Source organism: Schistocerca nitens, chromosome 2, assembly GCF_023898315.1.
Source record: "Schistocerca nitens isolate TAMUIC-IGC-003100 chromosome 2, iqSchNite1.1, whole genome shotgun sequence".
NCBI classification, from domain to species: Eukaryota; Metazoa; Arthropoda; class Insecta; order Orthoptera; family Acrididae; genus Schistocerca; species Schistocerca nitens.
Window position 1 is genome coordinate 415,965,634 of NC_064615.1, and position 21,655 is coordinate 415,987,288.

Genomic DNA, 21,655 nt, shown 5'->3' on the forward strand with positions numbered 1-21,655 from the left:
GTAAGGCAGAGTGCCTGGGCCTGTCTGCGGTCTCGTAACATTGAACGGGGGAATATCGAGAGGTCCGAACCCATGTTGACGAAGTACCTCACGCCCGTCCCCCATTCCGCAACAAACAGATGCTTCGATATCGCACTGTAGCCAGGTGCGCCTAGGTCCGGTCGCAGCTGGCGTTTGGGTGCGAGCAAGGAGCGCTGCACCTGGTTGCTTCGTTGCCGAAGCGGGCGTGGTACCAGCAGTAGCGGCTTTGTGTGTGCTCTGACGTCTGCGGGGTACCATTGGAGTGGCTGTTGCTGCGTTGCTGGCTGCACGAGCTGCGGCAGCTGTCGTCCGGTCTGCTGCCGCTGCGGCGCATGCTGCCCTCTTGCTGCAAGCCCGCCAACCGGTCGACTTGCGTGGAGAGAGCTGACACCTGTGCGGTCAAGTTTTGCACTAGCTGACTCAGGTTGGTATCCGATGCTGGTGCAGGAGGCTTGGGGGGACGGAGTCGTAAGCTGCTGCAGCCGCGGTGCTAAGCGCCGTTGTCAGCGCGTCGTGCACCCTGTTGGCCTAGTTAGCGACGACGTCCAGCTGCATCTCCGTCTGTGCGGCTATCACTGCCTGCACCTGAGCTGGGAGGCTGTGCACCCAGATAGTGCGTAACAGCGAATCTGGCACCATATCGGACTGCGCGAGGCTCCGCAAGTGGTGCAGGAACTGCGAGGGCCTCCGATCGCCGCATTCCTCTTGCCGCAGCAGTTGGTGCACTCGTTGTTACTCGGACGAAGAAATCCGCCGGATCAGCTCTTCCTTGAGCCGTTTGTAGCTTGATTATTTCCCGCACTTCGGCCGCATGGTTCTGGTCCAGCTGGCTCACTACGTGCCCAAATTTCGCCACGTAGCAGGTCATGTGTTTGCTCATAAATACCGCCTCAACTTGGCTGAACCACATTACAGGGTCGCGTGGCCAAAAGGGAGGCAGCCTGATCAATGCCCATCCAGCGCTCGTCGGCGTTCCGGCGGTCGTAGGAGGTGTCGGTGTGGCGGGGATTTGCACGCCAACATTGTCCTGAGCTGTCTGTGGCTGCGCAGCGTCCGCGCGTGTAGTCCGTGCTTGTAGCTCACTCTGTAGCCTCGTGTTGCGTGCGAGCAGTTCTTCAACGGTCTTTTGCAACTCCTCTAATGTCGCCATCTTAGTTCAGAGTCGAATCCTTGTACAAGAGGAAAGTACACAGTGAAAATAACACAAGGGAAACACACGAAAAAAGAATAACACTAAGCAGCCCGCTATCGAAACATACGCGCACAAAAACAATACAAAAAAAGAGTTAGTTAAAAAAAAATTTACTACGGAGCACTGTTCGGCGCGGGCTTATACGCGCAAGCCTACTTGCGGTTCCACGTCTCTCGTACCGACAAACATTCATCACCACGTGTTTTTTTTAGCCTCAGATCACGTCGGGGTCACCAGTGAAGCGGGAACGTGTGGTATCTCCGCTTACAGTCACTCACGTGCAGTGAACCGGCTTTATCGCCGCGCCCACATACTATACTCAAGGGAGAGGCTTGGTGACAAAAAACGACTAAAGCACTTTCGGGACAGGACACATTTATTCTTCCTACTGTTACAATAAATGACAAATACCATTCGTCGCTAATGTCCGTCCGTACAGGTGCGTTGCACTGGCGGCACGGCTCGATCACCGATCCCAGAGGGTGTACACTCCAGTGATGAGCCGTGGCTCGACCACGTGTACCGAGCGAGACAAAAGGCCGCGTCACTGAATGTTCTGCTCCTGGCACGACCGGAGGCGCCATAACGTCCACGAAGGAGCAAAAGACACTTCAACAGTATGGTGCACACTGCGGAACGGCGACTGCGTTTACGACCGAACGTACGCATTTACGGCGGAGTCACGTTGACTCGACGCACGTGGTCCGCGGTGGGAGAACTGAGAGATGTGTGTAGCGTCTCGTCAACTAGCTCGCACTGTCCGTCTGCTTTTGTCCCCGTGCGGTCCGGTGTGCAGCGCACCGTTGCCGAAATTCGGCATAATGGTACAGCTGCCCCTGCTTGTGTCGGCAGTGCTGTAGTTCAGCCCTTCGTGCGTTGGACGGTGCTGCCGCCACAGAAGCAGGGCAAAACTGGATTGTGCACTCTCCTTCTCCCTTATTACAATTGACTTACTTGAAACATTCAGTCGATCCTCTTCTCTGGATACGCGGCTGCGTCTATCTCCACAACTTCTTCTCCAAAATAATGCTAGTTAGAGGGATTAAAAGAAAATCTCTCTCTCTCTCTCTCTCTCTGCTCTTGAAATAACTGAGTACTCTCATAAGACTTTAAGTTCAGTTCTGGTATATTTCCATTTCCACAAGTCTCACATAAGTATACAAATTCTAGCAAGTCAATTGCATCTTTAACTGTCAGATACAATTAAGTATATTTACAGTGTGGTGAGTTTAATAACCACCAGAAATTCAAAGATAGTTCTTGTTTCTAGCAAGTCTAACACCCAAATTAAGAGTCTCTAGTCAAATCATATTTCATTTGTTCATAACAATTACAATAATTACACTGTCAAAGAATAACATGTGCTTGCTCCTTGTACATCAGATACAGCTTCTGTGGTGCGAGCTGCAAACGCTTGTCTGTGCCAATTGACCGCCACGATTGCAGTATTCTCCTGATACACGTCCATCCTGCACACACAAAAACTGGTGGTGCGGTAGACACATCTCCACTCTCTCACTCTCATACTTAAAATACTGAGTGTTCAAGATGGTGGAAGACTGAGTGTCTCTAGAATTTACGCCCAAAGTCTCGAGGCACTACGGTGCCTTTCACAGGACAGGACAGGACACTTAATTGATGATGGGAAGATGTATGAGACAGATCTTGCATCTAGACCTATTGCAAGGATATGAGGCAAAGGATTGGGAGCAAGGGTGGAATAGCAAGGGACAGGGATATTGTGTAGGTTCAGTGGATGGTGAAATGCTACTGTGGGAGGTTTACGGAGGATATTCCTCATTTGGCATGATGGCGGGTAGTTGAAACCCAGGCAGAGAATGTGATTCAGTTGTTTCCTTCCTTTATGATACTGGGTCAAAAGAGGACTGCCTCTTTATGGACAGGCAGTGGCTATGTAGAAGGTGGTAGGTGAATGGGGAGACAAGGTATGGGACATCTGTTTCTGGATAAGGTTGGAAGGGTAATTTTGATCTGTGAAGACCTCCATGAGACCCTTGTCATATTTGGAAAGGGATTGCTCATCACTACAGACTTGTGTACTGTGGGTGGCAAGGCTGTACGGAAGGAACTTCTTGGCATGGAGTGTGCAGTAGATGTCAAAGTGGGGGTATTGTTGTTCATTGCTAGGTTTGATATAGATGGATGTACTGATGTAGCTATCCTTGAGCTGGAGTTCAACAAAGGGAGATGGCATGTTGGATGGAGGAGGACCAGTGGACGTGAATTGGGGAGAAGGTGTTGAGGTTCTGTACAAATGTGGATGGGCCATCCTCACCCCTTGCCCATATCATGAACATGTCATCAGTGAATCTGAGCCAGATGAGAGGTTTGGGTGGTGATGAGGGGTTTGGGTGGTCAGCAAGAGTTTCTGTAGATGACTCATGGATTAGTTGACACAGGATGGTGCCATGTGGATGCTCAGTGTTGTTCCCCAGATTTGTTTGTAAAAGATGACGTAATTGCAGAAGCAATTGTGGGTGAGGGTATTTTTGATCTTGTGACCCGGAACAAGTAATAGGTTTAGATTCAGTTGGGCATTAGATGAGGTAGTCTTCAGAGTGGCAAGGCCATGAACATCGGGGATGTTTTGCATCCCAGTCTCCCACCTACCTATCCCCTTCCCTGCTCCCACTCTAGTACTACATACATCTATCCTGCCAACACACTTGCAATTCCTTTCCCCTTTTCTACTTCACTACTCTCTCCTCTCCTTTTCCCTCTCCCCCCTCCCAGCCAGTGAATGCTGTGCTGGAAGTGAAGGAGGGTAGGTGGGGGGGGGGGAGGGGGGGGGTGGTTTATAAAGTCCCCGACCACTCTCTTCCAGCATAGCATCCCATCACTGTACCTAACAGTCTCACTCTGCATTAAGTCCCTGCAAGCTCCCCTGGACAGCACTGTCATATTCCCCCACCCATATCCAGTTGTCACTCCCCCTCCCCACCTTATCCCACCTTGTTGCTCGCACTACCCGTCCCTGATTGCTGCTCCATCAGATGCCGTTGCAGTTAGCCCATAGTACCCTGAGACAGTGGTCGTGTGTGTGTGTGTGTGTGTGTGTGTGTGTGTGTGTGTGTGTGTGTGTGTGTGTTCTTCCTTCTGCAGAAGAAGGACTTTGTAAGGAGCTTTAATATTTTAACAAGCTTTTTATTGTGCCTGTCTTTGGTTCAATACCTCCTCCATGTGATGAGTAACAATCTATCCTTTCTGTATTTGTTGTTATACATTCCATAGTATCATTCCCCCCCACACAATGAAACATGGACCTTGCCGTTGGTGGGGAGGCTTGCGTGCCTCAGCGATATGGATAGCCGTACCATAGGTGCAACCACAACAGAGGGGTATCTGTTGAGAGGCCAGAGAAACTTGTGGTTCCTGAAGAGGGATAGCAGCCTTTTCAGTAGTTGCAGGGGCAACAGTCTGGATGACTGACTGATCTGCCTTGTAACATTATCCAAAACAACCTTGCTGTGCTGTGCATCCTTTTGGGTAAAATATTCTGGAGGTAAAATAGTCCCCCATTTGGATCTCAAGGTGGGGACTACTCAGGAGGATGTTGTTATCAGGAGAAAGAAAACTGGCGTTCTACGGGCCGGAGCATGGAATGTCAGATCCCTTAATTGGGCAGGTAGGTTAGAAAATTTAAAAAGGGAAATGGATAGGTTAAAGTTAGATATAGTAGGAATTAGTGAAGTTCGGTGGTAGGAGGAACAAGACTTCTGGTCAGGTGAATACAGGGTTATAAATACAAAATCAAATAAGGATAATGCAGGAGTAGGTTTAATAATGAATAGGAAAATAGTAATGTGGGTAAGCTACTACAAACAGCATAGTGAACACATTATTGTGGCCAACATAGATATGAAGCCCATGCCTAAGGCAGTAGTACAAGTTTATATGACAACTAGCTCCGCAGATGACGAAGAGATTGATGAAATGTATGATGAGATAAAAGAAATTATTCAGATAGTGAAGGGAGACAAAAATTTAATATTCGTGGGTGACTGGAACTCGATAGTAGGAAAAAGAAGAGAAGAAAACGCAATAGGTGTATATGGAATCGAAGTAAGGAATGAAGCTGCCTGGTAGAATTTTGCAAAGAGCATAACTTAATCATAGCTAACTCTTGGTTCAAGAATCATAAAATAAGGTTGTATACATGAAAGAAGCCTGGAGACACTGGAAGGTCTCAAATAAATTTTATAATGGTAAGACAGAGATTCAGGAACCAGGTTTTAAATTAATTGAATTAAATCGAGTGATGCTGCGGGAATTAGATTCGGAAATGAGACACTTAAAGTAGTAAATGAGTTTTGCTATTTGGAGAGCAAAATAACTGACGATGGTTGAAGTAGAGAGGATATAAAATGTAGACTGGCAATGGCAAGGAAAGCATTTCTGAAGAAGAGAAATTTATTAACATCGAATATAGATTTAAGTGTCAGGAAGTCATTTCTGAAAGTATTTGTGTGAAGTGTAGCCATGTATGGAAGTGAAACGTTGACGATAAATAGTTTAGACAAGAAGAGAATAGAAGCTTTTGAAATGTGGTGCTACAGAAGAATGCTGAAGATTAGATGGGTAGATCACATAACTAACGAGGAAGTATTGAATAGGATTGGGGAGAAGAGAAGTTTGTGGCACAACTTAACTAGAAGAGGGGATCGGTTGGTAGGACATGTTCTGAGGCATCAAGGAATCACCAATTTAGTATTGGAGGGAAGCATGGAGGGTAAAAATCGTAGAGGGAGACCAAGAGATGAATACACTAAACAGATTCAGAAGGATGTAGGTTGCAGTAGGTACTGGGAGATTAAGAAGCTTGCACAGGATAGAGTAGCATGGAGAGCTGCATCAAACCAGTTTCTGGATTGAAGACCACAACAACAACAGTTTCATTTTGGGCAAAAGTAGGGACAAGTCAGGACCATTTATGCAAGCTGGTGTGCTGTGTAGAAATAAAAATAAGTATCCAGAAATAAAAATAAGTATTCAGAGCACAAATATGTTTAAAATATACACAACCTCATTAAATTACATCACAGTTTATAAAGATGATACTAAGTAATGTTTTCTTTTATTTTGGAAAATGCATTCCACTTCCGGGTTGTTTTATATATTTAGTTACATAAACAGAAGTGAGAAATGACAGCCACTCATCTGTAGCTGATGGGTATGTGCCACATAAACAAAAATAACCATACACAAACTGTACTAACCTTCAAGCTACCACTTTTATTTCATTTAAGTACTCACTTCCCACACACAGCCACACAAACACCTAATTCTACCTACCCACAGCCACACAATGACAGGGTTGTGTGTGGTGAGAGTGTGCTTAAAATAGATGAAAAGCATTGACAAGTAAAGTCTCTGGGCTGTTACATGTGTGTGTGCTCCACGCATTATTTAGTCTCATTTTTATTTATTGCTTCCATCCTGGAATTTCTGTTTTTTAAATCTTTTGCTGTATCAAATATATTCAGCATATGCATAGTGTTATTCAGTTAACTGCAGCAGTTTCATTCCAGTTTCATAAGTTGTAATTGTATGTTTCAGTTTAAAATATTTTTTAGTTTATAACTGTATCACGCGTACTAGCAGAGGCAAACGTTGATTAATAAATTCTTGGAATTCATGTTTGCATGATTTAATTATGGATAAACTTACAACACAGCAAAACTTTTTCATTGGCTTTTTTAGCCTTATACACAAATATAGCATTTGCTTGCATTTCCAAGCAGTGTAGTAAGTGTCTAGATTAGGTCACTGTATACTTGTAACTGTGTATATAATCTTCTTGATGTTTTTCAGAATTAAATATGTTGGAATTTTTCAGATAGATTGCATTTAAGGGGTTCTCCCACATTATTTGCTAATTAACTGAGACACCCACATATTTGTAACTATTTACCTCCATTAATAATTAATTTCTACTGGTAAGGCATGTGTCATTTTGTTGTATTATACTGTTTGGCTATATGTACGTAAGTTGCCCTCTGTGCACCTCCTGACTGGTTTTTCTCACTAAAATACCATATTAGTCTCTCCATTACTTAAGGAAACTCCTTATTCCAGTCTTCTATTGATAGTAGTGTCACCTCAATACACCATTATATTTTCACCGAAAGCTGACAACATGTTATTTACGTTTAGAATGAAAATAAGAAGTTCCACCACTGATCCCAGGTGTATGCCCTACTTTTTTAGCTATAGCACTAACCATTTTATGCTTTACTTGTGTACACTGTTCACATTTTTCTTGTAATGGTTTTATGATTACATAGCAACAAAAGTTTTGTATTACATCATTGTACCATACTTAGTCTAGTACCATTGAAATGTTATGGAATATACCACAGATTTTTCTTCATTCATAAGTGAAGCTGTCCTCGAGTGGGAGGTTGGTTTCAGAGGGCTTTTGTAGGTGTGATCCAGTTGGAGTGTCAGACTACAGGTCAAAAAGTAAAATGTTCAGCATTCAGTACCTGCCTTCCTCCGACCTTTCAACTGGCATAACCAGGCAGTTGTAGGGCAACCTAAAGTTTTAACGTGGTCTCCAAGTTACAGTGCAGTTTGGAATTTTTGACATGAACAAATCATTGCCAGAGTTACAAGACGCAGTCTTCATTCAAATGGCTAAGAATTGTCTCTGCAGTCACAGCTTCCTCTCTTCAGCAGTCTTCTTCATCTCCATGTTTGAAGAGCTTCCATCTCGCTGATCATATTTTTTAAATAGGTTTTTTCACTCATGCCCTTGTTTTCTCCCTACAGTCTTGCTTTCGAAGATGAAACAGTATGTGAGAGAACAGGGTGGCTAAGTAGAGAATGCTGAACCTTTGACTCTGTAGTCTGACATATAATATCTAAATTAATGGATCAAAAAATACACTGTTATTGTATTAGAAGATCTCTTTCTAAATATGAGCGTAATTTGAGAGATTATTCCTTTTTATAAAATTTTGGCATTCTGTTTCTTATGAGGGTTTCCAGTATTTTCATATACAACAAATGTAACAGTGTTGGGCGTATAATTCAGGGGATTTTTTTACACCACCACCTTTGCATAATCCTCCATCCTTACTTCACATGATATGTCTTATTACTGCCATGGAATTCTACTGTACTTAAGATCATCCTGTGCCATTGCATTGATTCCACAGTTAACGTTGCTTGTCTGGTCTGGAAACATTAATCACTCATCATCATTAGTTACTCTGGGTCATTGGATACACTGATATGTCCTCCTTAACCCTTCTCCTCCTTTTCTGTCCCACTACTCTTTCCTATTCACCTCTTACCATCTTACTGCACCTCCTCTCCTCTCCCACCCTTTCTTTTTCCCCAGACCGCATCTTGTTTCATCTGCTGTAATTGTGTCTAATGCAACCTTCCTTCAATCACTGTTTTGGCAGGAGTTTTTATAATTGAAGAAACTTCCTAATGTCCCATTCTCAACATTGCTATTACAGATCTCTTATAGTGATCTGCATGTGACAGTGTAAAGCTGACTTCGTTCCATATAAATCTTCCTGAATTTATAGTGACCTAGAAGTGTAAAGCCTAATTTTTTTTATCTGTAGCTGCCTATGTATGAAAAGACAACATGTCTTGTGAAAACAAAATAATGGAGCTGACAGTATCTGGATAAGTCTGTAATTTAGTCTCACTAATTTATGTCATAAGACTTAACTCATTTTTAAATCTATGGAAGACATTATTCAGTAATAAAGTAGTAAATATTTTGTTTATGTGCGAACTTTTTCATAATTTGCCATTACAGATTTGTTGTTTTTATAATAGTTCGTGCTTGTTGTTAACAGAGCAAGCCATGAACAGCAAAAAGTACTTCCTCAGCCAAATTCTTTAAAAATATAAATTTTAGAAATTCTAGCCTTCTGCGTTTACATCTCTGGTCTATAAATTGTACAGAAAATAGTTCTTTTTATTTTGCTGCATATTAAGATTTCTCCCAATTTCATTCACAGATAGAGTGCAGAAAGAGTTATTACTTGTGTGTTTCTATGCAAAGAATTGATGTATAATGAGATGAACAATATTTGTATGTTGTGCCCTGAAGTGTTAGATATTGAGAAGCAATCACAAATAGAAAATCAACAAAAATTGCTCAGCAGTGGAAAGGCTTCTGGACTAGATGAGATACCTTTGAGATTTTGCAGAGATTATGTAATAGAACTTCCCAAAGGCATTCAACACAGTTCCCCACTGTTGTTCAATGAACATAATATAAACTAGCTGAGTATCAGTCCTGTGACTGTGTTCAGGACTTCCTTGCAGACAGAATTCATGCCATTCTTAACAGATCAGAATCAACAAATGTAATTTTGGAAGTACCCCAAGGGAGTGTTACTGGGTTGTTACTGTATACAGTATGTAGAAATGCCCTAGTGAATACCACTGGATTCATAGTAAGGCCATAAGCAGATGATGATTTTTCTCTGTAGGTAGGTTACAATTCCAGAAGACTGTAATGAAATGCAAGAAGACTTGCAAAGGATCAATGACTTGTGCAAAGATTAATAGTTTCCAAAGAGTGTAAATAAATATAACATATTACTCATAAAAAACAGAGAGAGCAATTAATGTTTGATTACATTATTGTTAAAAAATACCTACTGTAAAACTTACAACAGTTGAAAGTGGAATGATTACACAAAAGAAATTACAGGAAAAGCAGATGACAGACTGATTATTTTGGAGAGTCTTAAGGAAATGTAGTTCATTCATGAATGAAGTAACTTATGAAATATTTGTTTGAGTGATTCTTCAGTATAGCTCATCAGTCTGGGATTGTAACCAAGATGAATTAAGAGAAGAGAGAGATAATATTTTAGAAGAATGGAAAATAATTAGACCTGAAAATTCAAATTTGAACAATAAATAAATAATCAGAACTAATGTAAAGATCTACAAAGAGGGCTGTTGGGTCAGATTTTTGAAGCCTTCTTAGTACCTGAATTTAGAAAGTAAGAATTTAACTTTCTAATACCTCTTTGGATTTACATAATCTGCTTGCTTTTAAATTTTTCTACCAGATCATAGGATTCCTTTTTTCCCACTCCCCTCAGTACCAACATCCCCTTTCCTGAGAGGAACCTCGTCTCTACCTCTCCCCCTCCCACTACAGACCATTTGACTTGAATCTTTCTGTTAACAACTCTCTTCTTCTCTTCCTGCTACTCTACCCTTCTCTCATTCTCACCTCCCCCCCCCCCCTTCCTTTTTTGTGATTTGCTTGTCCCCCCCCCCCCCCTCCCTTTTTTGTGATTGGCTTGTCCCACTTGCAAACTTTTCTCTTCCCTTATTTTGTGCCCTCCATTCACATTTTGTTATGATTGCACAACACATTCTTTACTCTACATTTTTATTGTGTTTCTTTCTTTAGACCTTCATTACTTCATTTGATGTTTATTTATTGTTAACTCCAATGTTGTTCTTTTTTTATATTTCTCCCAGTATTGCTCCACTCAGACAATCATATCTTCTCATTCTAGTAAAAAATTTCATGTACTCCTCCGCTTTATTTTCCTTCTCCTCTCCACTTCAAATATCTTCAGACCGTATAGTGTAAATAACAGATGCTAATAACTTTGAGTGTGCTAAATACATAAACATGCAATTCAAGACATTCAGTATGAACTTAATTATGGAGGTACAAAAAACGACAATCAATAGTTTGTCATCATCACAGTTTTTGAGCAGAAAGTATTTACCAGGGGCTCTTAAATGCCTTTGTATTATCTAGAGTTCACTCTTTATCCTAGTTGTGAGTCATAACCACGTTCTTCTGGAGTAAGAAGTCTGTTCACAAAATTCTGGAACTTTGTCCACAAAGTTTTTCTACACTTACCTTTTACTTATTGTGCAAAGTCTCCTTCAAAATAATCTCTGCCACAATTGATACACCACTCCCAATGCTGTTTCACTTCCAGAAGCAGTCTTGGTATGCCTTGTACTGGATCACACAAAATGCTGTCTCCGAATATTCTTGTATCTTGTCTATTGTTGCAAATCTTCAACCTTGAAACAGGATTTTCTGCTGTGGAAACAAAAAAAAAGTCTGTGGAGGCCAGGTCTGGAGAGTATGAAGGATGAGGCAGTACAGTGATATCGCTTTTTGTGCAATAGTCTTGCACCAACAGAAATGAATGTGCTGGTATGTCACTGTGATGCAGGAGCTATGAATTATCTTGCCACCTTTCAGGCCATTTCCTTCTCACATTTAGTTGCAGGTGTTGCAACACACCCCGATAGTACCATCGCTTAACGGTTTGGCCCTGTGCCATGAGTTCATAATGAACTAATCCTTCAAAATCATAGAAAAGTATCAGCATGGCTTTGACATTTGACCTGATCTGGCGAGCTTTTTTTGGTCTTGGAGAACTTTTCCTGACCCACTGTGAAGACTGAACCTTGGTCTCAATATGATAACTGTAGACCCACATTCTCATCATCATCAGTTATGTTCTCTTAAGAAACATCTCATTCTCATTTGCATGATCCAAAAGCTCTTCACTGATTGTGAGGCAAAGGTCTTTGTGGTCTTGACTCATGAGCCATGGGATGAACATAGTGACAACATGATGCATTCCACGATGCTGTGTCAGAATTTCATGACATTATCGAACTGAAATGTTATGTTCTTCTGCAATCACTTGGACAGTCAGTCTTCAATTGACATGCACAATTTCATTGACATTCCTCACTTGAGCATTGGCAGTAGACGTTGAAAGGTGAACTGAACGAGAGTCATATGTAACTTCTGTCTGGTCATTTTTAAACCATGTCAACCATTCATAACAGTGAGTAAGGCTTAAGCACTCATCACCGTAGGCTTCTTGCATCATACTCCATAAAAGTTTTCTTTAGTTTCCCACAAAATTTAATGCAGACGTATTGCTCCACTAACTCTGCCATCTCAAAATTTACGAACTGTGTGACACGATGTTCTGCTCAATACAGCACTGAACAATAAATAACAGACATGTGACAATGAATCTTCCGCCAGTTACACTTTAAACACAGGCGTGTGCAGGGATGTCAACCATATTTCACTCCTACACAACATTGGCATGAAATTACGAATGTTCCAAAATTTTGTGAACAGACCTTGTATGTATTATATTGTAGGTTTTTCCTCCTTTTATTTTACACAAAACCATGTATGAGCTTTAACATATTGTTTTTTATTTGAAACTAACTTATTGTTGGCTTCATTGCTTTTTTAATAAATTCTGTGTGTGAGCTAACTGAATGCACTCCTGATGTACCACATCCCACAGATCCGACAGCGGTCAGTCAGACTCATGGCCTAATGTGGGTTTTCGACTGTCTTCTCCTTCATCTCTTCCCAAGTGCTGCACCCTGCCAAATGATGAGCATGCAGATGAAGCTGCTGGTTTACTCAGTACTCGGTATGTCTAATTACTTTTGATGTTTCAAAGCTAAACTAATTTGTGATTAATACGTATAGATTTGTAAATTCATAATCACTCTGATGTTTATCTTAAAGAATGATTCAGTTATTATTTTTCAGATCAACTGAATAACGAGGTAGATCAAGTATAAGGGCGGAATATGAGAATGTCTTTGCACAAATAATAATGGGAAATACTTATTTACTTTCTTTGCTGTGGAAAGTTCCTGTAGAATGTAAATAATTTTGAATTAAAGGAGACTGCTCACTGAGAAGGAGAAGCATTGAGTACACATGCAAAAAAGCAAGAAAACATGCTAGCTTTCAGAGTGATCCTATGACGAGATGGAGTAATATATGGTACACACACATGAAAAGGGACTGGGGTGGTTGGCTATCAGCCTGGAGGAAGGCAGTCATTTTGCCAGCTATGAATGCAGGATGGAGGAGTTACAGGTATAAGGGCTAGGCTCGTAATAAATGATTGTAGGAGCTGGTGGGGAGCGATGCTCACTGAAGGCAGTGTGGGGACATGAATTGGGAGGGGGTGACAGAACAGAGAAAGGGGAAGCTGATGGATGGTGGGTGGGGGCATAGTGGGTTACCTGAGGTTTAGTCCAGGATGAGTATGGGAATGGAGGGTGTGTTATAAGTATAATTTATATCTGCATGGGTCAGAGAAGCTGGTGGTGGGGGAAAATATCCACATAGCCTGGGTTGTGAAGCAGCCACTGAAATTGAGCATGTTTTACTCAGATACATGTTGTGCCATTGTGTGATAACTTTGTTCGGGGCAACAGTCTGGTGGATGGCTGGTTGGTAGTCATACCAACACAGCAGGCTTCGAAGTGTTTGCAGCAGAGTTGGTATATGACTGCTAGTTTGACAGGTGGTGTGGCCTTGGTGGGATAGTATTAGCCTGTGACAGGGCTGGAGTTGGAGGTGCTGGATGGGTGGATTGGGCAGATATTGCACCTTGGTCTGCCACAAGGACACAATTCCTGTGGCTAGGGATTCAAGGTAGGAGTGGCATAGGGATGGACTATAATGTTGTGTAGGTTGTGTTGGCAATGGAATATCACTTTAGGAGGTGTGGGAAGGATCTTGGGAGGATGTCCCTCATTTCAGGGCAGAATGAGAGAGAATCAAAGCCCTGGCAAAGGATATGGTTCAGTTATTCAAGTCCAGGGTGATATTGGGTGTTGAGTGTGGTGCTTCTTTGTAGTTGGTTCTTGAAGGTGGTGGGAGGATTGGGGATGTGTGAGGATATGACACTGGAAATCTGTTCATAGACTAGTTTTGGCCTTCATGAGGCCTTCAGCATTCTAGGCAAGGGAATTCTCATCACTAAAGGTATATCGTCCACAAGCGGCAAGGCTGTATGTCGCCCAGTATGATCCTGGACTGAAACAACTGAACCATATCGTTTGACCGTGCTTTGATTATCTCTCTCTCATCCTGCCCTGAAATGAGGGCCATGCTACCCAAGATCCTTCCCACAACTCCTAAAGTGGTGTTCCATTGTCCATCTAACCTACACAACAGCCTAGTCCATCCTTATGCAACTCCCACTCCTGACCCCTTGCCACAGGGGTCATTTCTGTACAGCAGACTGAGGTATAAGGTCTGCCCAATCCACCTGCCCAGCACCTCCTGCTGCAGTCCTGTCACAGGCTAATCCTGCCCCATCAGAGGTCTTACCACTTGTGAAAGCAGCATTAACATACACCAGTTCTGCTGCAAGCACTGCACAGCCTTTTGTGTTGGTATAACTACCAACCAGTTGTCCACCAGGATGAACAGTCACCACCAAACTCTTGCCAAGAACAAAGTTGACCACATGGTGGCACAACATGCAGCTGAGCATAACATGTACAATTTCAATGGCATTGCTTCATAACCTGGGCCATATGGATCCTTTCCTCCACCAGCAGCTTCTCCGAACTTTTCAGATGGGAGTTATCCATACAAAACATCCTCCACTCCTATAATCATCCTGGCCTCAGTCTCAGGTAATCCTCTGTCCCCACACCCTCCACCCATCAGTTTCCCCTTTTCTCTGTGCTGTTACCCCCTCCCATTTCATGTCTCCACACTGCCTTCAATGAACATAGCTCTCTGCTGGCCCCTACAGTTGTGCATTACCTGCCACACCTCCCTCCCACACTCCTAGCCAGCAAATTGACTGCCTCCCTCCAAGCCGCTAGCCATTCATCACCAGTCCATCTCCCTCTTCCCACCCCACCTAACACTACCCCCACCACAATCAGTCGACCTGCTCGAAAACAAAGCATTTGCACTGTTAGTCCATCTGGCACCATGTAGGGGTAGAGGGGTGTGTATGAGCCTGTGCGCATGCACGTGTGTGTGTTTTTTACTCTAGCTCATCAAAGGATAACTTGTGAAAGCTAGAAAGTTTCCTTTCTTTTGCTTGTGTGTGAATGGACAACTCAGCACTTCTGCTTTTCAGTGAGTTGTCTCATTTGATCCAGATATGTTTATATTGTCTCTTTATTTTGTTTTATTTTAATGATTGATTAACCTGTGGATGACAGTTCATTTAATAAGCATTGAAGCCTCAGTAACATGAGTACAGATAGTTTGAAAGGAATCCTTAATTTAAAACATGTCCCATTTATAGCATTGATTAATCTTCTGAGATCCTACTGTACAGCAAGTGTTCTTTGGAGCTCAGCCATTGCCAATATCTCAAGCTGTAGGTCATTTATACAAGACCTATAATATGTAACTTTTATTATTCCTTGTTGTCAGTATACATTCTTCCAGCAAGGATGCTAGCTTTGTTGCCTAGATCATGAGATTGAAAGTTTCCCAATAAGATAGATTGCTTTTCTGAAAAAACACTCATTATCATGAGGTACATACATATGTAAATTATAATAAAAAGTGTGATCAGCTGCAGGGACAAAATGCAACTAAAGCCTAACAACAGTGGGAAGATTAAGCTGTGACTGAAGTTGAAATGCTATAAAAAGATAAAATGCTGAGAAGATGCAGCATTTATTCTGACATTTAATGTACCTAAATTACCTGAGAATATTATAGTAGTTTCATGTGCTTAAAGGGAGTGTTGTAAATACCAAGGTTTATCATGTTGGGATGCAAAGGTCAGATGACTGAAGAGACTGCCTGCACTATGCTTGTCTGTCCTATGCTGGGTTATTGCTATGTCGTGTGGGATCCTGAACATATAGGATTGATGGAGGGTATCAGAAGAGTTCCAAGAATGGCAGCTTGTTTTGTATTATCATGAAATATTTGAGATATTATCACAGATATGATATGCAAGTTAGAATTGCAGTCATTAAAAAAAATCTGTTTTCCATTGCAAATCATTTTGGTAAATTTCAAACACAGATCTTCTCCTCAAAATGAAAAAAAATATTTTTTTGATGCTCACCTATGTAGTGAGAAGTGATCATCATAATAAAATAAGAGAAATTTGAGCTTGCATGAAAGATTTAAGTGTTTGCATTTCTCGTGCACTGTTTTAGAGTGGGAACGGTAGAGAAAGTGTGAAAGTGGTTCAGTGAATTCTCTCCCAGGCTGTTAACTGGAAGTGTGAATTGCAGCATAGTCATGTAGATGTACACATGTGGCAGATGGTATTTGGCTACCCATGAAGTATGACTCCACCCAAGTGTTTGAATTGTTTCTATATACAGTGGCGGTCAAAATAATAGAGCCACCTGGCAAAGGTTTGGAATAAAGTGCACATTTATTACTAGACATGTTTGAACTATGATGGAAACCATTACAACCGAGTCACATTGTACTATAGTCAGTTATATAGATAACACAACACAAAATAATCAGTAATAATCAATAATATTCAAAAGAATACCAGACCACAGGGTCAAAAAAATAGAGCCAATTGAAACAAATATATTGTACTTGATCTCAGTCTTATGAAACGTACAGGAACAGTCTTTTTTGCATAGGACTGCATTAGTACTTCGTGGGGTAACCCTTATTTTTGAGGATTGCCCTGCACCTCTTACCCATAGAGTCTACTAAACGCCTGCATTCGTCACTACTGATCGCATACCAGGCTCTCTGGATTTCTTCCCACAGTTTTTCTGAAGATGTAGCTTTTGAGCGGTCAATTCTCTTGTCTAAGATCTCCCATAAGTTCTCAATGGGTGATGCGTCAGGGGACTGAGGTGGCCACTCTAATACTTCGATATTGTGCTCTTGAACAAACTGCCTTATGATCCTTGCAGTATGCTTTGGATCGTTATCGTGCTGAAATTTCCATTTCAGCGGCATTTCCTCTTCAGCATAAGGCAGCATCACATTTGCCAAGATGTCTTTGTACATTTCTGCGTTCATTATGCCGTTGATACGGTGTATTGGACCAATGCCGTACCACGAAAAACATCCCCATACCATAACACTCCCGCCACCGTATTTCACAGTTTTTAAAGTGTACTTGGGATTAAATTCCTGGTTTGGTGGGCGGCGCACATAGACTTTTCCGTCTGAGGCAAACCTATTAAACTTGGATTCATCGGACCAAAGGATGTTCCTCCACCAAGTATTAGGTTTTTGTTCATTTCTCCGGGCAAAGGCTAACCTTTTCCGAACATTAGCTTGTGAAACATGTGGCTTCTTTCTTGCAATGCGCCCATTCAATTTTGCAGATCTCAGTCGTCTTTGAATCGTTGAGGTTGATGGTTGAACATCATGTTCGTCGCTAAACAAAATGGCTCTCAGTCGTGGTGTTGACAAAAATGGGTCTTTCTTCACTTCCCTAGTGATGAGTCTGTCTACGCGAGGAGTAGTTACACGAGGTCGCCCCCTGTTCTCCACCTGTGGCTTTGTTTGTTTTGACCGTCTCATGGCGGTCTGGACTCGTTTTCGCGAAACGTGCAAGACATTGGCTATTTTATTCATGGACATCCCACTTTTGAACATCCGGAACATTACTATATGCTCATCTTCACTGGTATGCTTTGCTCTGCCCATCTAGACGAATGTCAACAAAACCACACGTCAATTTACATACAAAACAACTGCATAAAAATCAATTTAAAGGCACATGTGTAAAGCGGCTCTATTATTTTGACCCATAAGATTCTTACCTTTATGCCTCTTTTCACACGTCTAGCTCAAACGCTTCCTTTCGGACAACTAAAGATAGCAGCAACGTCTTCCCTGATGTTGTCTACAAGGGACTGACAACACGGCACTCGTGGCGATTTCGCGAACTAATAGATATCCTAGTTCTTAATCTCGTCAATAGAGGTGGCTCTATTATTTCGACCGCCACTGTACATCGTGTGTGGAGCAGAGAATACTTTTCTTGAAATAGGGAGAATGATAATGGGAGATCAAGATCACCCAGTGTTTTTTGTAATCTGAGGCAAAAAGGCATAAGGTAGTCTACATATTTACTTTTATGAATTAATTCACCTCATCTATGAAGTACTGTTATCAGAGAATAAAATCACCATCCAGACAATGACAGCTGATGAAAGCACAACAAACTCCACCTGAAATAAAATTGTGAGTTTCACTACTGACTAAACTAGGAAGTATGCTTTCAACTGTCACAATAATAGCAGTAAAACATAATGTTGAGAAGAACAAAGCACCCTCATACCGGGCAGATAAATTGAAGAAAAAATGATTCCAGTAAAACAGCTTTATCTGCATCCCCAAAATCCAAGAAAAAGATGAACAACAACAGGCCATGTGACTTAGATATTGTGTGACACGTCTGATGATGAGCATTTATTTAGTGATAAGGATGTCGACATATGTTTGAGGGAACCAGTAAGTTCCTCCAGTAACCCACTCCTCCTTTTTGCCAACTCCATTCATCTACCAAACAACAGAGAGGGAAACCTTAACACTATGATGGCTCCCCAAGTTCAGTAGAATATCATTGGGTTCAGGACACATGTGTAAGAGCTAAAACTACTAATACATAGAAAACCAATGTTTATATATCTCCAAGATACAGACTTGAAACTTTATGATGGCCCTGTGCTATGTGTTTACAGGCATCACAAATAGAATGGGCTTAGTATGGAGAGAGCAAAAGGAGGAGTAAACAGTGCTTACAGCTCCTCACTTCTTGCTATCACCTCCAGATTACAAGCCATCACTGCTTCAGTTCACGTGTATCATAGAAGAACCATAATTTCCCTCTAAATGCCCCCACATGAAGTTTGAGAGAAAGAGGTTCTCACTAAACCCATTATTCAGTACCCTCAACCAGTCCTCCTATGTAGGGCATTCAATTCACGTTGTGAACTGTGAAGCTCAGCAACTACCTGCTTGATCAGTAGAGCAATAGAGAGCCAGCCTGTTAATGTTGCCAAATGCATTTATATTGAATAGTACTTCAACACTGCAAGAGGATTGTCCACTGCTAATGATATCTCAGTGTGCTGTCTACATCTACCCCCTCCCACCCCTCCCTCTCTCTCTCTCTCTCTCTCTCTCTCTCTCTCTCTCTCTGTCCATCCCCTCCTATATCTATCTCAACCTGTCTCCAGCCATGCTCATTAGCACGTGTAACCCCAGCAATACAGTTAAGTAAAGCAGGCTGATATTACTCTTATAACACGTTTGTCATGCAGAGCAGGCTACACATCAGAGGCTTGGGGCTTGAAAATCGTTTATTTGCCCCTGACAAACTGCCTGCCAGCAAAGCAGGTTGTCTTGCCTCCTGACATGGACATGCAGGCTGCCCTGCAAAGCAGGTTCATTTGGCAGGTTCCTACACAGTGTGCCTGCTGTGCAGGCTAAACTTTATGCCAGGGGCTGGAAAAAACATGTTTTTGTCTGAATCTCTGCTCCTATTGTAGCTAGGAGGTTGGAAACTGCATGGTGCTGATACTCATGAGGCCTGCTGTTTTGTGACAAATTTTGTTGAAATCGATCCCAGGGTTTGGGAGTAGATCCTGGACATACACATATACACTCTATGTATGAATCAGATTGAAGAGTAAAGCCTGTCATGAGTGTGATGAGATTTCAAGTAGGACTGTGCACCGTACATTAGTTCTGGGCTCATTGTCGGTCATTTGTGCTATGTACCTTTCAAGTGTGTCCGGTTCCTGACATTAAAATACTCATTAATGAAACCTGTTTTATATACATGTGGGCCCGCACGCGCGCGCGCGCGCGCGCACACACACACACACACACACACACACACACACACACACACACAGAGTTCTGAACATGGATCGATAAGGGGTTCGTGAACTTACACAACATATTATTCAAAATGTCTGTTTCTGAGCTAAAAATACGCTTTGTGAATGGGATGAGTTACCAAGAATATAATCCGTATGGTATAAGCGTCAGAAAAACAGCAAAGTACACTATTTTCATGCTAGGCTGTCACTTCTCACAGATGCTGTTCTAATGGTGAGTATAGCAGCATTCAGTTTTTGAACAAGATGTTGAACATGCATTTTCCCTGACTGCTTATCATGTATTTGAACACCTTGGAATTTGGACTGTTCACACTCACTAATCATATGCTGATTCTGTGTAGACACACACAGTAGTGTGGCATTTTGGGTTGAATCTTCCAAGTTAGCTGCTAATAGTTTCATTATATTTGATACAATAGGCCTATTTCAGTGGAATTACCATTGCCAAGTACACTTGTGAATATTACAGTTTGTAAATTTCATTTACTTTTGCAATATATGTATGTCAAGTTAATTGTCAGGTATACTAACGTGTAGCTGGTAAAGACATACATGTTCCATCATTGATGAATGTATTTGTCAATAAAATAAAGTTATGTAGTAATTTGACAGTAGCTGACAGTTTTTGACGATGCTGTATGTTTACAAAGTGGTTGTAGCTTAGTCAGGAATATAGTTTGACTTACAGATAATTTAGGTGTTAATGTATTCTTTGGTTGTATATGTTTTATCCGTTGTCATACTTCAGAATGTCAGTAAAATTTTCTAGCGATATACGTGTTTGAAGTCGCTGTGTTCGTTTAATATGTTACAGAGATGAGTTTTAATGTTTATATAAATTTTCAATTCTTCCGATATTTTCCAGCAAGTCAATTTGTTATTATTTGTAATATTTGAATTGCAGTTTTGACGTTCTCGCTTCCCACACCCGGGTTCCCGTGTTCGATTCCCGGCGGGGTCAGGGATTTTCTCTGCCTCGTGATGGCTGGGTGTTGTGTGCTGTCCTTAGGTTAGTTAGGTTTAAGTAGTTCTAAGTTCTAGGAGACTTATGACCACAGCAGTTGAGTCCCATAGTGCTCAGAGCCATTTGAACCAATTTGCAGTTTTGATTCTGTTGACTTTATGATTTTGGTTTTTTAAATGCGTGAAGAGACTCAACTGATTGCTGTCGCTATGTGTAGTATGTTCTCAACATCTGATTTTAAAATTTTGTCCTGTTTGTCCAATGTAAAATTTGTTACAACTGTCACACGTAATTTTGTATATTCCTGAATACTGATGATTGTATCAGTCAGCTAGACATAAGTCATTTAACTCCACATACAAATGTTGCAAAAGTAAATCAAATTTGCAAACTGTAATATTCACTGATATACTTGACAATGGCAGTTACATGAAAATAGGCCTATTGTCTGAAATATAATAAAAGCATTAGCAGCTAACTTGTAAGATTCAGTTTAAAGTGTCATATTACAACGTGTTTCATGCTGCGGGCCCAAACAAAACAAAAAATAGAAACAGTAGTGGTCTCAGTACTGACCCATCAGACATCACCCACTTAACCATGCCCCAATCAGACTCCATGTCATGGTCATTCTCATTACTGTGGAGAGTGACTGTTTGCTGTCTGTTCTAAAAGTATGAGAGGAACCAATTGTGAGCTACTCTTCTTTATTTCATAACAGTAAACTTCTGCTGTAATACTTTGTAATCAACACAATCAAATGCTTTATTTAAATCAAAGAACTTTTCAATAAATTTAGCAGATGCCAGTAGCTTAGAAATAGGTCT

The 21,655-nt window shown here is 41.5% G+C and overlaps 1 protein-coding gene across 17 annotated transcripts in view; it reads left to right on the top strand.

Moving 5' to 3' along the window:
• The window catches only part of LOC126236282 (transmembrane protein 94), a 538,855-nt gene that overhangs the window by 343,393 nt on the left and 173,807 nt on the right, over positions 1–21,655 (top strand). For 16 of the 17 annotated variants that reach the window (XM_049945449.1, XM_049945454.1, XM_049945456.1 and 13 more), the window contains exon 17: positions 12,535–12,666. The exons of the other annotated variant lie outside the window; for it this stretch is intronic. In XM_049945449.1, coding sequence (XP_049801406.1) covers positions 12,535–12,666 — 132 coding nt within the window. The remainder of the gene's footprint in view (positions 1–12,534; positions 12,667–21,655) is intronic. 17 annotated transcript variants of the gene reach the window in all.